The sequence below is a fragment of the Hemiscyllium ocellatum genome, chromosome 8 (genome assembly GCF_020745735.1).
Source record: "Hemiscyllium ocellatum isolate sHemOce1 chromosome 8, sHemOce1.pat.X.cur, whole genome shotgun sequence".
Taxonomy (NCBI): domain Eukaryota; kingdom Metazoa; phylum Chordata; class Chondrichthyes; order Orectolobiformes; family Hemiscylliidae; genus Hemiscyllium; species Hemiscyllium ocellatum.
In genome coordinates, this window is record NC_083408.1 from 14,005,321 (window position 1) to 14,024,407 (window position 19,087).

A 19,087-nucleotide genomic window follows, 5' to 3' on the forward strand; every position below is an offset into this window, starting at 1 on the left:
TTTGTCTTCTTCCCATTGCATGGACAATAAACAAAAACAGAAAGAAAGATAGGAAGAAAGAAAGTACAAAAGAAAGTAAGAAAGAAAAAAATTATTTCTTGCAGCATCGTTCACCACCTCAAAGGCGAACAATAGGCGATTCCAGAACAAAATTGGTATAATCAAGCAGTAAACTGTTTTCAGTCCAAACATAAGATAGACAAATGTTAGCCAAAGACGACAGGGATAAAATAACTAGTCCTTTTTGGAATACAAACATTGAAATATTATACCCAGCAACAGCAAGAATGGACGCACTCATGTTTCAGCATGCCATCCAAAAAGACAGCATGGCTAATAGCTCAGAATTCACAACAGGAAAGTACTGATATTTGCCAATGGGTCCAAATGTCTCAATTTTGCCTGGGTGAATGCATGAAATCTGACTCTAGGGAGAAAATGGAAGAGAGTACTGCTCATTGATTCATAGTAACACATGACATTTTTCTTCACTGTTTAATGAAACCAATGATGGCGTTGAAGGGAGAAGTCAGCACTTTCTGCAGTTTCTTTCTGAACTTGTGCTGGCACCCTGCGTATATGAAGAAATTGTTGCAAGAACTGAGTAACTGGAACATGTTGGTCGTCTCTTGAAAGATAGTCTGCAAGTCATTGACATCCAGACCAGTGAAGTAACCCTTGCCTGTCACTCTGACATAGACGAAACGTCCAACATACATGACCCACAGGCAGAGGAAGCTGAGAGAGATTGTGAAGAGAAGTACAATAGACATTCTACGTTTGACCATCTCTTGGTCAGTGCCATTCTCCATGCTCAAGAGTCTCTTACGGGCTCGCATAGCAATGAGAATGTATTTTACGGTCAAGGCGTTGAGCAGCAAAACGAGGACGAATGGTAGAAATAGAGTTAAGACGTAGTCCAGCCAGTCGTAGGCGTGCCAGATGGGTAAGGTGTAGAAAGTTGATTTGATGTCGCAGAACCAGGGAACCCCATCCACCACGTACAATGGTTGGTAGATGAAATAGAAAGGAATGTTTTTAATGCAGCTCAAAGCACAGAGTATTCCTTTGACCATGGATGCAGATTTCTCAGTGTAGTATCTGAGCTTCAGACTCTGACAGCAGATGGCGATAAAGCGGTTGATGGTGAAGGTCAATGTCAGCCAAACTGAACAATCCTGCGTAACATAGACTAGCACAGTGCTGAATCTACATCCGGGAGTGGTAGAAATCAGACTATAGTTAAAGCAGAGGCGAATGATCCGGTTGAGGATAACTGCAAAGATGATGACAAAAAAATCTGACACTGCTATCGCCACTGAGTAGCAGGTGATACATCGAGAAAGTCCACACTGTCCTCGGCATAGGATTATAATCGCCACCAAATTGGCTGCGAGGGACCAAATCAGAGAGAACGTTTACAAATCTGACTCAAGTTAACAACCAATTCCCGATTCAAGCTTGTACAGAAACTATCATGATATATTTATTTCCCATCTGCAATGTGAATGTTTTATTTTTATCCAATTGAACGTGGAGTTTATCATATCCCAATACAGTTGTCACTGGAAACACTGATAAACGCAACATCCACTCGATGATCACTCAGTCAATACGCCTGGGGTGCTGCATAATGTCAGCTCTGTTGTTGCTGCTCATGGCTAAGTATGAAACAATGTTTCTATTAGATCATATATTTTCAACGCACTGGCAATCAAAGGAAATTTTAACTGTAGAAGCATTTCATATAGCTCAAATCATATTCTTCAAAACAGATCACAGAATGCCTTAGTCCTCACCAAATAGGAGCAGAATATCAACCGTGAGATTTTGATTAGCCAACTCAGATAAACGCGGTTTAATATGAAATTTCTGATGATATATGAATTAGAAAGAAAATGGTTGGCCCACGCAAGGTGAAGCTTTTAAAAATAATTGTTGCATACTAAGTTGAACATATATTGGTACAAAATTAAGTGTTTAAATGTAATATATATTGGAGATTTTCATCAGAATTCTGTAGGTAGTTAGACTTGGATGCAGAGATTGGTCTTGATCAACATTCTTGCAGGAACGCATTAGTGACCATCCAAACACAAAAAAAACCCTCAAAACAAGATAATATCGGAACAGTACCAAGAGACAGATAACGTAGCAAGGATGGCAGAATCAATGACTTCGAAAGAATAAACAATCTATGATTCAAACATAGCAAACAACATAACACCTCCTCCCCCACAGCTACCTGGACTATAACTCCGCCACCACAGCTACCGGGTCCACACCTCCTCCCACCCTGCCCCCTGTAAAAACGTCATCCCATATTCCCAATTCCTTCGTCTCCGTCGCATCTGCTCTCAGGAGGACCAGTTCCAATACCGTACAGTACAGATGGCCACTTTCTTCAAGGACCGCAGATTGCCCCCAGACGTGATCGACGATGCCCTCCACCGCATCTCCTCCACTTCCGGCACCTCCGCCCTTGAGTCCCGCCCCTCCAACCGCCACCAGGACAGAATCCCACCGGTTCTCACCTACCACCCCACCAACCTCCGTATACAGCGTATCATCCGCCGTCATTTCCGCCACCTCCAAACGGACCCTACCACCAGGGATATATTTCTCTCCCCTCCCCTACCAGCGTTCTGCAAAGACCACTCCCTTCGTGACTCCCTTGTCAGGTCCACAATCCCCACCAACCCAACCTCCACTCCCGGCAACTTCCCCTGCAACCGCAGGAAATGCAAAACTTGCGCCCTCACCTCCTCCCTTACTTCTCTCCAAGCCCCCAAGGGATTCTTTCATATCCGCCACAAATTCACCTGCACCTCCACACACATCATCTATTGCATCTGCTGCACCCGATGTGGCCTCTTCCATATTGGGGAGATGGGCAGCCTACTTGCGGAATGCTTCAGGGAACACCTCTGGGATGCCTGGTCCAACAAATCCAACCACCCCGTGGCTCAACACTTTAACTCACCCTCCCATTCCACCAAGGACATGCAGGTCCTTGGACTCCTCCATCGCCAGAACATAACAACACAACGGTTGGAGGAAGAGCACCTCATCTTCCGCCTGGAACCCTCCAATCACAAGGGATGAACTCAGATTTCTCCAGTTTCCTCATTTCCCCTCCCCCAACCTTGTCTCAGTAGATTCCCTCCTAGCCTGCAATTTTCTTCCTGACCTCTCAGCCTCCACCCCACTCCAGCCTATCACCCTCACCTTGACCTCCTTCCACCTATCACATCTCCATCGCCCCTCCCCCACGTCCCTCCTCCCTACCTTTATCTTAGCCTGCTGGACACACTTTCCTCATTCCTGATGAAGGGCTGTAGCCCGAAACATCGAATTTCCTGTTCCTTGGGTGCTGCCTGACCTGCTGCGCTTTAACCAGCAGCACATTTTCAGCTCTGATCTCCAGCATCTGCAGACCTCACTTTTTACTACAACAACATAACGGGTCCAATTAGACTTTTTCAAAGACTTCATGAAAATTAATGAATGCGATTTGAATAGATACAACATGAAAAGTGTTTTCACGTAATGCGAACAATCCATCCTTCTATCAAGCTTCCCTTTTTATCACGTTACAGCATGAAAAATAGTATCAATTCGTTCAGGTGATGAATTGGTGGGCCGACTGGCCTTTTTCCATACTGTAAGTATTCTATGATTCTGTGAAGTTTTGCAAGACACCTGCTAGACAGAAACACTGGGTTTGGTTACCTTTCCAAATGGAATGAGAGTGAGATTAAATAGAAATCTGTTGTGTGAGAATTAAACATTACGTACAATGATATGAATTACCAGCGTTTGTGTGATACTATACATAATGTTTCATAGACCAGCAATCTATTTGATCATATTTCTAGGAACGTAAAAACATATATTATCTACTAATGCTCTATCATGCAAAAATATGCGATTCACCACAATTCACCAGAAAGCAGTTAAATAAGAAAAAAAAACAGAAAAAGAAAGGATCATGGAACTTCAGCATCACAGGTAAGTTTAGCATTTCTTGTCCATCTCTAACTTCCCTTGAACTGGAAAGCTTTCTCGGACGTTTCGTAGGTTAGTCACGATGAAAAACATTCACTGGGCTGTTCTATGAAGTTGAAAAAAGGGAAGAATCGCTTTCCTGAACGATCAACAGAGGACGAGAAGGGATTTTACGCTGAACGACGAAAATTTCATTGTCCAGCTTACAGAACGTGTCTCCCAACTCCAGGTCTGTTATTAATTGAAAAGGAAGAGAGACATGTTCCGGTTATCTCCGAAAACAAAAACTCTGCCATTTATTACTCACCAGCAGTGCCGACAACAGCGAGAATGGTATAGCAAATGGCAGACAAGGGGCCAACAGCAGGCTCATGCATCGTCCTTTCAGAAACCGTTGAAACTGCGTACCTCAGCTGCTTGCAACGTTCAATTTTATTCTGAGTCAGAGTGTCTGGAGGGACAACTAACTGACAAAATGCACAGTATTTACAGGTCATTGAACAAACAGATCGATTTGCCTTTGCTTGCCTCCAGTTGGTATCATTGGCAAAATGAATGATTGAGAGGAGAGAATGATTCTGTGAGTCCCTCGTCTTAACAAACCTGGCTTTCTATCTCCATCAGCGGAGCTGCTGATGGTTGAATTGCCTATCTCTAAACTCGTCTACCTTATCAATTCGAGTATTTGTTTTTTTTTAAGTTTTGGATTGGTTCACGTATTGGGTTTACTTGTAAGAGTGTTTGTCTTATTTACTTTAAAAATTTAATTGCTTTATTACTGACGTATATGAAATTAGTGTTAGCTAAGTGGGGACGTCATCTTGGGTTTTCGCCATGCAAATCTCGGTGGAATGCTGGAACTAAAGTATTCTTCTTTGCTTGAGTTCAACCACAAATGCAGGAAGAGCCAGTAAATTGTCGTCCCTACTACCGGCAGAGCTTTTGTCAGGTGGAACAATAACTGAATATGGCTTAGAAAGAAGACATTAACAACGGTACAATTAGCGTCACTTATCAAAAATATCACAGTTGTTGTGCTAAGAACTCAGGAAGAGAAAAAAAAGCAACGTGAACAGCGACCGAGATGTTAAAATATTTACATGAAAGAAAAATCATTTATGTGCTAACAATAAAGATAGATTTACTGCAAAGTATACTCAGTCATAAATGCATGCTGCATGTAATGTTTTTGTTCCATTGACATGGATGGGTGACTTCGAGTGAGCAATGGCTTAGTGCGAATCAGTCACTCAGCAGTTAGCATTGCTGCCATATTTTACCACGGCCAATTTTTCATTCCACCCTAGGATAACTATCTGCGTGAAATTGGCACATTGTCCTCATCCATTTCCAGCTTAGGTGGATTGACCATGATATGTGCAGACGGCTGGGGTAGGGGGTGCTCGACCTGGGATGCTTGTTCGAGGGTCTTTGTGGACTCGATGGTTCAAATGGACTGCTCTAACATTGCTCTGATTCTAATGCATTTCTGATGAGTAAATGGTCATGCAGCCTCATTATCAGTCACGTTGAAATGGAAATAGACATCTCTAGTTCACTAATACCTGACAATTACGTCCCAATTTTAGGAGATCGTCCACGTGAAAAGAACATTTTAAAAAGGCAGTGACATTAGGATAAGTACATTCAGCGGGAAGAACACTGCAGCAAAAAAAGTGACTGTAAGTCTGTGTGGCTGAATCAATGGACCGTGTTGGGCCAACTCGTCAATGATAGACGGGCAAACTGAAGATCAGGCATCAAGTGAAGAAGCAGGTGAGAGATGGGGGTGGAGCAACAGAAAAGAAAAATTAATGAACACTTCAAAGATTGTGTGTGGCAGGAATTGGTTCCAACTCCTTGGCCATGTGGCCAACTCTGGCATAAATTGGAAGCTGCCCCATTCTGGACACGGCACCTGAGCTCTGCCAAAAATCCATGTCTCAACAAGTTTAGGGTCGTAATGAAGGTTGTATAAATAGTGAAGATCAACAATTCAGCAAAGGCAAAATCATTATGACAAACATAATTAACTGTAAGTGACCTGATGGCCAGAAATTGCAAACGTGAGTGTAACTTGACTGATGAAGCGATACATTAAAAATTAATGAGTAGTCAAAATTAAACGGTTGGTATCAACCCACAAGAAACTTGTAAAGAAGACAGTGAACATGTAAGCACACAAGGAAATGAACAAGTATAACCTGGTATTCGTTGCAGAGACATAGCTGCCACAAGTCCTTATTTTATATTAGAACATTGTCCACACTGACAGCTTGCATTAGACAATCTTGGAAAAAAAAACTTAGGGTTTTGTTTTCGTGATGCAATTGGTCTCCCAGAAGGTTGGTGGCGAGAAATGTTACAAAGACAGTGTGTCATTCTTTTGTCCCCATCTGTCGTTTATGCAGCGTAGTCCTGGGTTCTCGATGGCTCAGAAAAAAATTCTCAAAGCAGGCCTCTTCCACAATGGGTAACAATGGAAGAATTCGCATGTTTCCGTGTAATGGAGGTCCATTGGAAATGCATTGATAATCTAGACACTTCCTATCCTTAAGTATAATGCTTCGATATATATGACGCGATTGAATTCAAACAAACTCACACTAAATCTGTTGCTTTGCCTTTGATCACGATGAAAAGTAGAATAATGAGATTATAGCCTGCTCACTAAACCTCCAAATTTACTTTCCCAATCATCGAGTGAATCAGTTGCAAAAGAAGGTCACATCAACTTATTTAATCTTTTTTCAAAAAGGTTCCTTCATTTGATTGCAAAATTGATTGTTGTGAATCTGCAAATGAGCTCCAAGCGACTTGCATTAGTGAGTGATTTGTGCTGCGTTCAACGTCCATGAGGAATTTAAGTCACTTTTTCTTGGATCAGAGCATATGAAGGTTCGAAATTATCTATATGTTTCCAACGGGTTTCCATTAAGAAGAAAATAAATAAACACATTAATGGCTACTAAATGAATAAGAGTTCTGTTTGGTGAATATTTTTTGTGGGCATATTGAGAAACTGGTACCTTACTGGAAAGACTGTAGATGGTATGAAAAGAATGATTTATTTGTCCCTGGCTTCTGAATGAGAAGGAACAGCAGGTCAACATGAATTCCAGGAAGACATGCTGTCGAAACTGGTTGACAATATTGAAGAAAACGTATGGGTAAGAATGTGGTGAAAGTTATTTATATATTAATTTTTTTTGGATGTAAGTCTTTAATTCATATGATATGTCGAGGAAAATAATGCAAACACTTATAACAATTAATACTTTAAATGGACCTTCATTGAAACAGTGAATACTGAGTAACATGCATTGTCCATGCAAACAGGGTGTAAACTGCATCCAAACTGCGGAAGAGTTCACCCTCCGCCTCCTCATTTGTACTCAGACATGTTTCCACTTCATCACGAGTCCATGAAACAGCCCTGAAGAGATGCCATGTTAACAAGTGTATGCATGGTCTTTTCTTACGATATAGGGTTGTGCATCTTCCGAATTTTCCAACCCAGACATGCGTATATCTAGTCCTCATGCAGGGCCCCTGCCTGAAACGTCGAATTTTCTGTTCTTCGGATGCTGCCTGCTCTGCTGTGCTTTTTCAGCGCCATTCTAATCTTTACTCTAATCTCCATCATCTGCAGTCCTCACTTTCGCCATGAGTGCATCCTTGTTGAATAAGAAAGTCTGAGATAGAGATATTTCGGGTTGTAAATGAATGGAATTCTAACGTTATTGGGAGGAAACATTGATTAAGATTTGTAATTCGGCAAAAACCTAATGATGGCAAATCAGATTCGAGTGGCATGACCTTCTCACTTGCAATACCATTTACGTGGCAATAACTGTCCATTAGAGCGCTCCCCAGTGAGACCATGGTCGAGCATAGGGTTTTCGTTTCTGATTTTTTGAAGGGCAGCTTTTCTATTGCTTCCCGATTCATATGATTCTGTGTGTCTTGCAGTGAGCAAGTGCAGTTTCACTGAATGTAGTGAACATAAAGGGAACAAAATCTCAGTCAGAGAGGTCACATTCTTCCTCTCTCTCTGTCTGTCACTCTTAAGACGTCTCTCACTCTCACAGGAACTCTCTGTACGTTTCCTTTTTCTTCGTCAAGACCGTTCCCATTGTGAGAAACCTATACTTTTGCTCGGATTTTCATTTTGACAAACGAAACCGAAAAGGAAACACAAGATGTATGAATCCAATATGAGTCTTGCCAGACAGTTACAGCCATTTTCGTTGACTTCCTCCCCCTGGCTTCCACCCTGGTCCAGGGTAATTGCTTCAACTTTGATCTGAAACCTTTACTGATTTCTGGAGATGTGCTCTGTTTTGTTGCGTCAGGAATTCAAGTTTGTTTCAAAAGTTTGTACAAGAAGAACAAATCCCATTTACTGAAAATGATTCAAAGCCCGACCATGGTAGTGAAAGAGAAAATTCACTGCTACATTAACAACAAGGATTAACAATCGTAAATTCTTGATGAAGTCTGCATGGAGACCCAAATCGATATTATTAATTTGATTGGTTCTCTGCAAACGGGAACTGGAGAGCTGAGGATAGGCAGCAGAGAGTGAAAGGGAGAACATTGAGAGTGGAGAAGAGGAATGTGGATATCGATTGGATGTTCAACTCAAAGATCAGCAAAGATTTGCTGATTTGAGAAAAAAAACCAGTAATAAAAAAAAACATGGTAAATGTTAGGTTTTGACAACAGAAATGTTGTCAGGTTTTGGGCATGTCAACTTAAATTCAAAAAATAGTGTTTGGAGCCAATGAGCCCGAACAGTTGGCTTGATGGAATCGATCCTGCCAAATTATTTGAACGTGTATTGGTGTACATTAAACTGAGGGACAAGGTCAGGCAAATGGTCAAAAAGGGGAAACGGGCTCTCTTTTACGCATTGAACATTATTGTAATCTAGAATATCCGATGTATGCGCAAGTAGATGTAACGCTAAATTTCACAATAGAATTGTAAAGCCTGTTGGGAAGGAATAAGAATTCCACTGTTGCAGTTTTTGGAAAGAGCTATGGCACTGAATCTAATTACACGGATCCTTCAAAGAACAGGCAAGAACGGATTCAATGGACCGAATGGGGTCAATCTGGATTATGCAATTCTTGTTCTTTTATATTCCTTGCCCCTGTGTTCGTTCATCAGTGTTTCTGTTGCTGAGGGGGCAGGGTGTGGTAGACTTCCCAATTTCCCACAGCTTCGGATGCAGCTGATTGTTGTTGCACACTTGCTGTTCTTACACGGAGCTATGGTTAACTCAGAGCTGAGACGACAGCAGTTCCACTCTCAGCTTCCGTTTTGCTTCTCTGACTCTGAAAACCATTCCCTTCCTTGTGATACTTGAGACACCTCTGCCTCCGTCACTGTTTGTCATTTTGTGGAACAGCTTTAAGCAGGGATCTCTGAAAGATTTTCTTTAAAGACTGTAGAATTAGAAACACAGAGTGCATCTTATCACGCCGCTCCTCACCATTGTCACACTACTTAATACGTGTTTCGTACCCAGTAAAATTCAATTTCCACCAACATAGACATTTGCAATCCAAATGATATTATTCGTAAAACAATTACGGTAATAACCATGATTTTGAATTCCTTTTACTTTTCGAATGGAGTCCGCAAGGCAGAGCGAAAGAGCTGCATCCCGAATTGACTGGTAAAGAAGGAGGTTAAGTGAGACGAACATGAAGTTAAACGCAAGCGGTTCCAGGCATTGTTTACTGGTATAGTCAATTCCCGAGGCACCCACCACAATACGTGCTTTATATGGTGACAGCAGGGATTGCAATCAGGAATCCTAATCTGGTTGACCGAGTCTGTTTAACATTTATGAAATCCACGACAATAACTGAATTAGCAATCAACAAGGCCATCTTTTCTTACTCCACGACGTATTTTGAGTCCTTGAGTCATAGAATCCTACAATACGGACACAGGTCTTTTGGCCCAAACTGACCCATGCCTAATAAAACGTCCAAACACTCTTAATCTATTTCACTATATTGGTCCATATCCTTCTAAGCCTTTTCTATCCATGTATTTGCCCGAATGCCTTTTAAGTGTTGTTAATGTACTTGTCTCAACCACTTACGCTGGTTGATAATTACACACACACACACACACACACACACACACACACACACACACACACACACACACACACACATTTATATATATATATATATATATATATATATCACCCACTGTGTAAAAAGGTTCCCCCTCAGGTTTCCTTTTATTTTTCCCCTCTAACCTTTTAATAATGCCCTCAAGTCCGGGATTTCCCAACTCTGGGAAAAAGACTGACTGAATTCACCCTATAAATGCCTCCCATGATTTTATACACCTCTGTACGATCCCCTCTCATTTTCACACACTCTTAAAAAAAAAAGTCCTCGCTTGTCTAACGTCTTCCTCTAACTCTGATCATTGCATCCAGGAACCATCTTGTAAATTTCTTTTGCACTTTTTCCAGTTTAATAATATCCTTCCTGACGCAAGGTGATCAAAACTTAACACAACACAAAAATTGTGGCATCACCAACGTCCTGTTACTCTGCAATACAACTTCACAGCTTCAGTTTCCTGACTCATGAATTCCAGTGTGCTAAAAGCTTTCTTCGCTGCCCTCTCTACCTGTCACTACACTTTCGGAGAACCGTGTACCTGAACACCAAGGTCCCGCTGCTCTACTAAACTCCCTCCGGCCCGGTATGAAGGTAGAAAGGTATACTGTACCTTTTGGAGAGTTGGAAAGCAAGCAGTGTTTAAGAGAAGCACAAAGAGTCCGGTACAAGGTTCCATTTCGTCGAAACATCTAAGAACTGTGTTGCCTGGTGGAGAAAGAAACACAATCAAATTCGGCCAATCAGTTTCCAAACTCCAATTAAATTTAAATTCAGTATTTTGACAATATTAAATCCAATGAATCGATCCGATGTTTTGGGGTATCAATAACGAACAAATCGAAAGTTGCCCTGACCAGCAAAGATGTGCTATCATCAACAACTAGAGAAACTGCTTACAGAGAATTCTGTTCTCTTTATCTATCAAAGAACTGTGAAGCACAATCCCTAAGAAGAAAAGAGGATGAGGAAAATCTTCAGAGGAGACTCGGCACAGCGGAATGATTTTGAAACATGATTTTTTTGTTGTAAATCGTAATGTGGATTTTTTAAAAATCAGATGAGTACTACAGAAGGGAAGCTAAATGATATGTTTAGAAAGAGGAGTTAAATAGTTTTAAGTTAATTTGTCTTTGTTAGTCTTTTAAAAAGTTGTTAATATTTAATTTAAATAGTTACTTTTGGGATAATTCTTTACCTCTCGAATTTTTACAGATTAAAGCATGGTGTCAATCTTTTCTGTGTTGCTGTTTTAAACTAGCAGAGAAGTTCATACTTTGTCGTAATACCTGCACTTATGAAGAGTCACCTAACTTGATTTGTTTTCCAAAATGCAAGACCTCGCACATAGCCCTATTAAACTTCATTTGTTATTTCTCAGCTCACTTCTCTAGCTGATCAAATTCCTGCTGTGAATTCTGACATCCTTTTCCATGAGTGTTGGCTTCATTACCATTTCAGAATCTGTCCATAATACCCATGGAAATATGAAATGATATAGCCACAACAGGTATGTTTTAATAATTAATAATTCCAGAGATTTACTGCATTCTGGGAGATGAAATTCACTCCTGATTTGCATTTATGATCACTAATTCTAAGGTGATCCCATTAGCTCCTAAACTCCCTGCAAAGGGAATCAATATTTCTGTAATTAACCCAACAGATTCCATGTAAATAATATCTGTTTTAATATGGCGCTACTCAATTTTCCAATGAGTAAAAGCATTCTTTACTCAATCTCTCCTGTCAGGACAGTACCTCCATCTGCGGTATCAGATTCCAGAACGTCATGTGGAATTCCTCGCATTGCCATTTATCTTTCTTTCCATTCAATAAATATCCAGAAGAGTACACAGTATTCCATCTGTGGCGTGGCTAGATCTTTTATAGTTTTAACAAAACTCATAGTGCAGTACAACCATACAAAACAAAAGCAAACGTTTCAGTCCAACTCATTCGCATCGATCAGACATTTCAATCTCACTGAATCCCATTTCGTAGCATTTGGCCCGTTTCCACCTCAACTTTTCCTGTTCACGTACTCATCCAAATGTCTTTAAATTATTGTCAAAGAAGTAGCGTTCTCCCCTTCCTCTCGCAGCTTGTTCAAAATGCGCACCGCCCTTTGCATAAACCCTGCCCTGCTTTTCCCTGACAAAATGCAATATCTCACGTTATCTAAATTAAAGATCATCGAACACTCTTAGAGAGTCATAGCACATAAAAGACCCGAGATCAAGCAGCTCTATGCTGAGCATTATCCCAAATCAACTTAGCCCATCTGATTGCTCTTGTCCCCCATGTTGCTCCATATTTTTATTAATCGTCTACTTTTCTAAATGTGTCCTAAATGTTGTAGCTTGTACTTCTATTCACCACTTCCACTGGAAATTCGTTCCACACACAAAGCACTGTTGGTCTAAAAGGAATTGACCTACGTGTCCTCTTCAAACCTTTCTCCTCTGACCTTAAGCATTTGTTGTCTCGTCTTGCATGAGGATAAGAACATCTGCCATTCACCTTCACTGTACTTCTGATGATTTTTAAAATCTCTCTAAGATCATCCCTCATACTCTTACGCTCCACTGAGCAGGATCCCAGCTTTTCCAGACTCTCTCTTGAACTGAAACTTCCCAACAACACCTTTAAAACTGTTTTCCGAAGCACTTCGAATCTTGATAATATCCATCCTATAACAGACCGAACAGACTGGACAGCCTACCCCAGAAGAGACATCAACAACGTTATGTAGAACCTCACCTGACGTACTGACTGCTGTACTTAGAGGTTTGAGGGCTAAACGCAGGTATGCCAAACATCTTCTTACCAATCCTGTCTACATGTGATGCAAACTTAAATGGATTGTGCACACTGAACCCGTAAGTCGCTTTCTGTTCCAAAGCACTATCAAAGTTGCGAACAAAGTTCAGCCCTTTGTTGTTTTATCAAAGTGGAGTAACTCACATTTATCCAAATTACAGACCATTTCTCACTCTTCGACACATTGAATCAATCACTGCTGAAAATGTGTTGCTGGTTAAAGCACAGCAGGTTAGGCAGCATCCAAGGAACAGGAAATTCGACGTTTCGGGCCAGAATTCCTGATGAAGGACTCCGGCCTGAACCGTCGAATTTCCTGTTCCTTGGATGCTGCCTAACCTGCTGTGCTTTAATCAGCAACACATTTTCAGCTCTGATCTCCAGCATCTGCAGACCTCACTTTTTACACATTGAATCAATCAATCAAGATTTATTTGTGATGTTATATAACTTCCTTCGTTCTCTACTATGTCAGTAATTTTTGGGTCATTCGCAGATTTTCCAACAATGCCTTTTGTATTCTCAGCTAAATCATTTATGTAAATTATGAACAAAAGTGGTCCCAGCACTAATGGCTCTGTAACACCATTGACAGTATGGAAATTAATATTACAGTTCTGTCGTTAAATTATTTGAAGAATACATAGAATCATGTCTCAGAAGAGCAACAACTGAGTACAAGCTGAAAATAATAGGAGCATAAAATGACAAGGTAGTGAAATCACGTGATAAATGAGCAAATGTCAAAGGCAATCGTGGTGTAACGTGTTAGTTGAAATGTAAAGTTGAAGACATTGAGGCTGAAGATGATTAGTTTAGAAAGACAATGCAAGATAACATGATTGGATATACTAATATCACCAGATAGGTGCGGCAACGAGAAAAGGAAAAGATTTAGCAGGCCCAAAAACCTGGCGCAATCGGGTAGGCGTTTTGTGTTTACTCAGGTTTTGTTAGCAAATAAAAGGTTAACTTCTTTAGGAATTCTCAACTTCTGCTGATGATTCCAAAAGAGCATGAGGTACGACTCCTCCACAGCAAATTTATTGCAGCGAGCAGGGTCGTTAAGAGACATACCATAGTACACTTTCACATTCAGTGGGGCACTCCCGATTCTGACAGAAAACGGTTTGGACGCCCACAAAAAAAGTGAGCATTTTGCTATTAATTCTGTGAAGATGGTGTGTCCAGGGATGCAGAAGTGCAGTGACGCTGCCGGAGGGCCTCCCTCATTCAAAAAATAAAAAAGCAGGAGGTAAATTGAAGTTAGAGGAGACATAAAGGATTGTTCAGTAAAACTGCGGAGAGGGGTGAGTAAGTATCTAACAAAGAGATTGTTTAAGATAAAATTCCACGTGGCGTAAGTAATTTCCTGTTGATAACACCTCGCGAGTAAGAGGGTGTGAACAGATAGGACAGGAGCACCCTGCCAATACCGCCGTAGGAGAAGAAGGTGTCTACATTCTCATGGTAGAAACTTCTGCTGATACCGCATGGAAATGTTTGGGGTCTGTCTCCCGTAACAAGTAAACCAACTTTTTTTTATCAATAGCACCATCAAACCTGATAAAAATTGAAGACTAGCAAATTGGTAATAAATGAATAAAGCAAAAATAACAGAGAATAGCCACACTTTTGAGAGCCCCACCACATTGGTGAGGACTGTATGAAAATTAGACTGAAGTAATTTTAACCATAAACAAAGGGACTGCAGTTGATTTAATGATTAAGCAATTCCCGGTAGCAGGAAATGACATAAAATTTTCGAAAAACGTAAAAAAAGGAAATGAGGGATCATTAACTTAAATGGCCAAAAGACGGTACCTTCGATATAAATATATGTGATGAATTGAAGGATTAATTAAAAACTACACACCAGAAAACAAAATCTGAAAAGAGGAACTTTTCAGGCAAGGGAAACAACGCATGATAACGCGGGAGGCTGAACAGGAACCCATCATACAGGTTAGTTTCGAAGGACAGTTCATGCCGATAATGATTGACACTGGAGCCACGTTTACCTGCGTACAATCGCAGTGTGCCTCCCATCTTCCCAAGTTTAGTAAATTTATTAAAACTGCCGGGTTCTTGGGAAAACCGCAGATAGCACGATTTACAGCTTCAGTCAGTTTGAAAATGGGAATCAGAGAAATCGTCTTGACAATACTAGTGTCCAAGAGAACGCCGATTAACTTGTTAGACAGAGATGCCTTGCTCAATCAAGAATTGAAACTGTGGTATAAGTGTTTAAGTGAAGAGAGCATGAACATCCAGTGGGTAGCGCAGGAAGCCAGATGCACCAATGTGTATTGGTTAGGAAACATAGAAAGTCACATTCTGAAACCTTGGCGAAAATGGACGTTTGATATTCTAGCATTGCTACCTAAAGCTAAGCCAGCCAAGTCTGACCTGCATTGTCCGCCGATATTTGTTGAATGTTAGAGCGAAGTGTAAGAAAGCTGGTGGCATTGTGAAGTTGTCACCACACAGCATTTACAGAGTGAAGCTATAATAATCGAAATGCAGGGAGCAGAGTTACAAAAAAGAAAAACAAAGCTTCTGGAGGAATGATGCAGTGTGCCAGGAGCGGCGCCCCATGTGAAGCCGCTAGTAAATGAGGGTAATCATCGAAGTATTTGGGACACATTGTAAAGCAAACAGAAACGATAAGTGATCAGCTAATGGCGGTACCTGCTGTTTGGAAATCTGGAAAAAGTAAAAATGCTTCAATTATAGTTTGTATAGACATTTTGGGAAACCGAAATGAAGTCGAGTTCACTCCCCAACGGAGCATATCGATGATAGTTGGAGAGGATGGCACCTAAAGTGATAAACAGTTAGATGCATTGCCAGTTATGTTATGGTCACATCAGGACACTGATGTGGTGAGAATGAAATCAACAAGTCCAGTAGAAATGACGTTAGAACAGGGAACAAACCCACCTCGAAGACCCAATATCCCTTGAAACGCGAGGCAAAGGAAAGAATAGCAGCAGCAATGCATGGACTGTTGGAAGTGTATCTGCTAGAGGAATCGTGCAGCCCCTGTTACATTCCGGTGCTGCCTCTCCCAAAAGCGGATAAAACCAAATGGTGACTGGTGCAAGATTTGAGAGCTGTAAATGAGGTGGTGGCTGATTGGCCAGCAGTAGTCCCAAACCTACATATGCAGCTGAGTAATGTGCTACCTGACGCAGGTTTGGTTTTCAGTGATCGATTTATGTTCAGCCTTTATTCGTGTTCCCCTGTCAGAGCAATGTGAATGCTTGTTTGCTTTTATGCACAGGGGTCAACAGTACACCTATACTAGAATTACGCGGAGGTATACCCATCTCCACATGTTCGCGAGTTTTGAGCAGATTTGTAGCTCAGGCTGAGGTTCTGGATGGATGTTTGCTCGCTGAGCTGGGAGGTTCATTTCCAGACGTTTCGTCACCCTTCCAGCTCAGCGAGCAATCCTACATCCATTCGCTACAGACATTTACACAAGTTTTGAAGTCAGATCAGGAGAACATGCCGTTGGAGAATATGATTATCAAATGTGTTGATGCTTTGTTAGACTGCCATGTGGTGGTTACAAGATGTAAAGTCATAAGCTGCAATTCTGCAAGCAGAAAGTTGGGTATTTGGGCAGCATAGCATCTAAGGGCATTACATTGATAGCGCCTGATCAGATTGAGGCAATAACAAGTGCCCTCAGTCCTGAGGCAGTCAGCCAGATGATGTTGTTATTTTGGGAATGGCAGGATTTCGGTCAGACTGTATTGAGGAGAACGCCAAAATTACGATTCACCTGAGGAAAATACTGAAGGAGGAAGGACATGCAATTCTGAATAGTTCACTGTAGTGGAATGAGGATGCTGGTGCAGCTTTTACACCATTAAGCAGGCATTGAAGTTGGCTCCGGAGTTGGTCCCGCCCAACTTTGATTCGTCTTTCCATCTTTATGTGTCCAACAGACAGGAAGGTTGTGCTGCCACAGTAGTTGGACAGGAGACGGACGTAGGGAGACCTAAGCAACCTATTGTGTATTTTCGCACCACATTGAATGGAGTAGCTCAGGGAAGTCCACTTTGTTACCATAGGCGGGCGGTGGCGCATTTTAATATGAGAAGGCGTCATACATGACAATGAGTTATGCTGTTGTCTTGCATACACACCATTAGGCAGCACAATTGTTCCTAATCACACAATTTGTATAGACACGTGCCAGGATAATAACATTTCGGGTGGTACAGGCATTTAGAGATATAACTGCACAGAAATATACTACAAGGAACATAGCAAACTATTTTCCATTGGGACATGAGGGAGAGTCCCATGATTGTGAATATTAGGTGACTACATTCACTAAATTAAGGACCGATTTACAATCTGAGCTACTGACTAATGAAGATACAGATGTTCTAGCTGTAGATGGCTCACGCTTTAGGGACTATGCTGCGGGTCATACACGATTTTCGATTGTGCAACATCAGCAGTCTCAGTTTAGGACAATTGCATTGGAGGCAATTCCACGGCCCTGTTCAACACAACTGGCTGAGATTAAAGCATTAACAGCAGCATGCGAGTTGTTTAGCAGATGAGAAAGCGGATAACTATACTGTTTCAGCTTATATCATCTACGTGAGGCAGTTGGAAGCAAGGGAGCTTCACGAGGAGCAAAGGGGACCCATATAATATTGCCAACAGTTTATAGAATTGGCAACTGCGTTAATGAAGCCAAGGCACTAGATATTATAAAGTGTCAGGTATACAGAAAAAAAAATAAAGTGATAAGATGGTTAAGGTTACATTTCCTGTCGGGTGGAAACAGACCCTCCAACTAAACAACCGTCCAACGAGTAATCCATGTTCCTCTAAATAATGCACATTACAGGATGGGCAATTTATTATAGCTGAATCATTTGACTAGTGCTTCCTTGAAATAGGACAGGACACACACACACGGCAATGTACAAACTCCGTGCAACTAGTTACTTAAAGCTGGAATCGAACCAGGTCTTCTAGTCAATGAATCAGCAGTGCTAACCGCTGAACCACCGCAGCTTGGGTGAATTTGTAGTTATGGTGATCAGACAACAGATAAAGCAGCTACACGAGCCTTTGGTCGAACCCCAGCTGTCATTTCAACCCAGAAGCAGTTGGACCCGGACTCTACAATAGCAGACATCATTGACATGCAAATTAAGCCTACTTTAGCAGACCAAACAATGTGAAAACAAATTGGAGCCAGACGAAACCAAAATGTTCAATGGAGCACAGATGGAACATTGTATTTAGCACCGACGCCTTTGTTGACTTTTCTCATTTCAGCGGTGCATTGGATAGATTACTTTGAAAGGGGTGTTAATAATGAAGAAGATTAAAGAAAGGACGGATTCGCGTTACCATAATGGCATGCTTTAGTGGATAGCATACTGTCACAATGCGAGGTATGCGCTCAAAATAGAAGAGCGAACATTTTGGGACACATGCCTGAGTGACAACCTAAGCATTTGGTGATCAACGATGTGGACATGACATAGAGAGTAAGAACAAAAAGATATCCGTTGGTGATGATAAGTTAGTAGATGAGTAGAGGCAACTCCATCTCAAGACTCAGGAGCAAGAAGGGTAGAGAAATTGATAACAAATAAGGTTTTTCAAAGGTTTGGTACACAATCAGAGATCAGCTCAGACAGTGGACCTGCCTTTATCCAAAGATTGTTTAAATTGATGCTGTAAACCTGAGAATCAAACAGAGCTTTGGATGTGTGTGCCTTCCCGGTCGCAAGACGTGGTGGGAAGTATGAATGGAACTTTAAGGCCAAGTTGAATAAAATTTGTGCAAGTACCAACGTTAATTGGGTCGATGCGGTTCCACTGGCACGAACAAGCTCCTGAATGCAAGCTTACCACATGACAATTTGCACGACGCATAAAATGCTGAATGGTAGACCTATGCCAGTGCACAAGGGGAGGGGTCCCTATGATAGACCTTGCTTGGAACGATAAGAGCGAGAACTTAAGCAGTATGTGCAACAACTAACTATGATACATGAGTCGATCCATACAGTGAAAAGGAAATGAACCTGTCAAAAAGGGGAGATTGATTAAAC

General features: G+C 41.3%; 1 protein-coding gene across 1 annotated transcript; it reads right to left on the reverse strand.

Annotated features, from left to right (window-relative positions):
* Nucleotides 1–488: 488 nt before the first annotated feature.
* LOC132818029 (probable G-protein coupled receptor 139) lies at nt 489–4,385 on the reverse strand. The gene is made up of 2 exons (XM_060828636.1): nt 4,316–4,385; nt 489–1,390 (listed from the first exon to the last, which is right to left on the reverse strand). Exons 1-2 carry the CDS (start codon nt 4,383–4,385, stop codon nt 489–491), a joined length of 972 nt encoding a protein of 323 aa, XP_060684619.1.
* Nucleotides 4,386–19,087: the final 14,702 nt, after the last annotated feature.

Excerpts from the sequence above, each read along its gene's own strand:
- LOC132818029 (XM_060828636.1), bottom strand. The coding sequence starts at position 4,385 with ATGCATGAGCCTGCTGTTGGCCCCTTGTCTGCCATTTGCTATACCATT. Across the intron at positions 1,391-4,315 it reads CGCTGTTGTCGGCACTGCTG|CCAATTTGGTGGCGATTATA; the intron begins GTGAGTAATAAA and ends GGTCCCTCGCAG.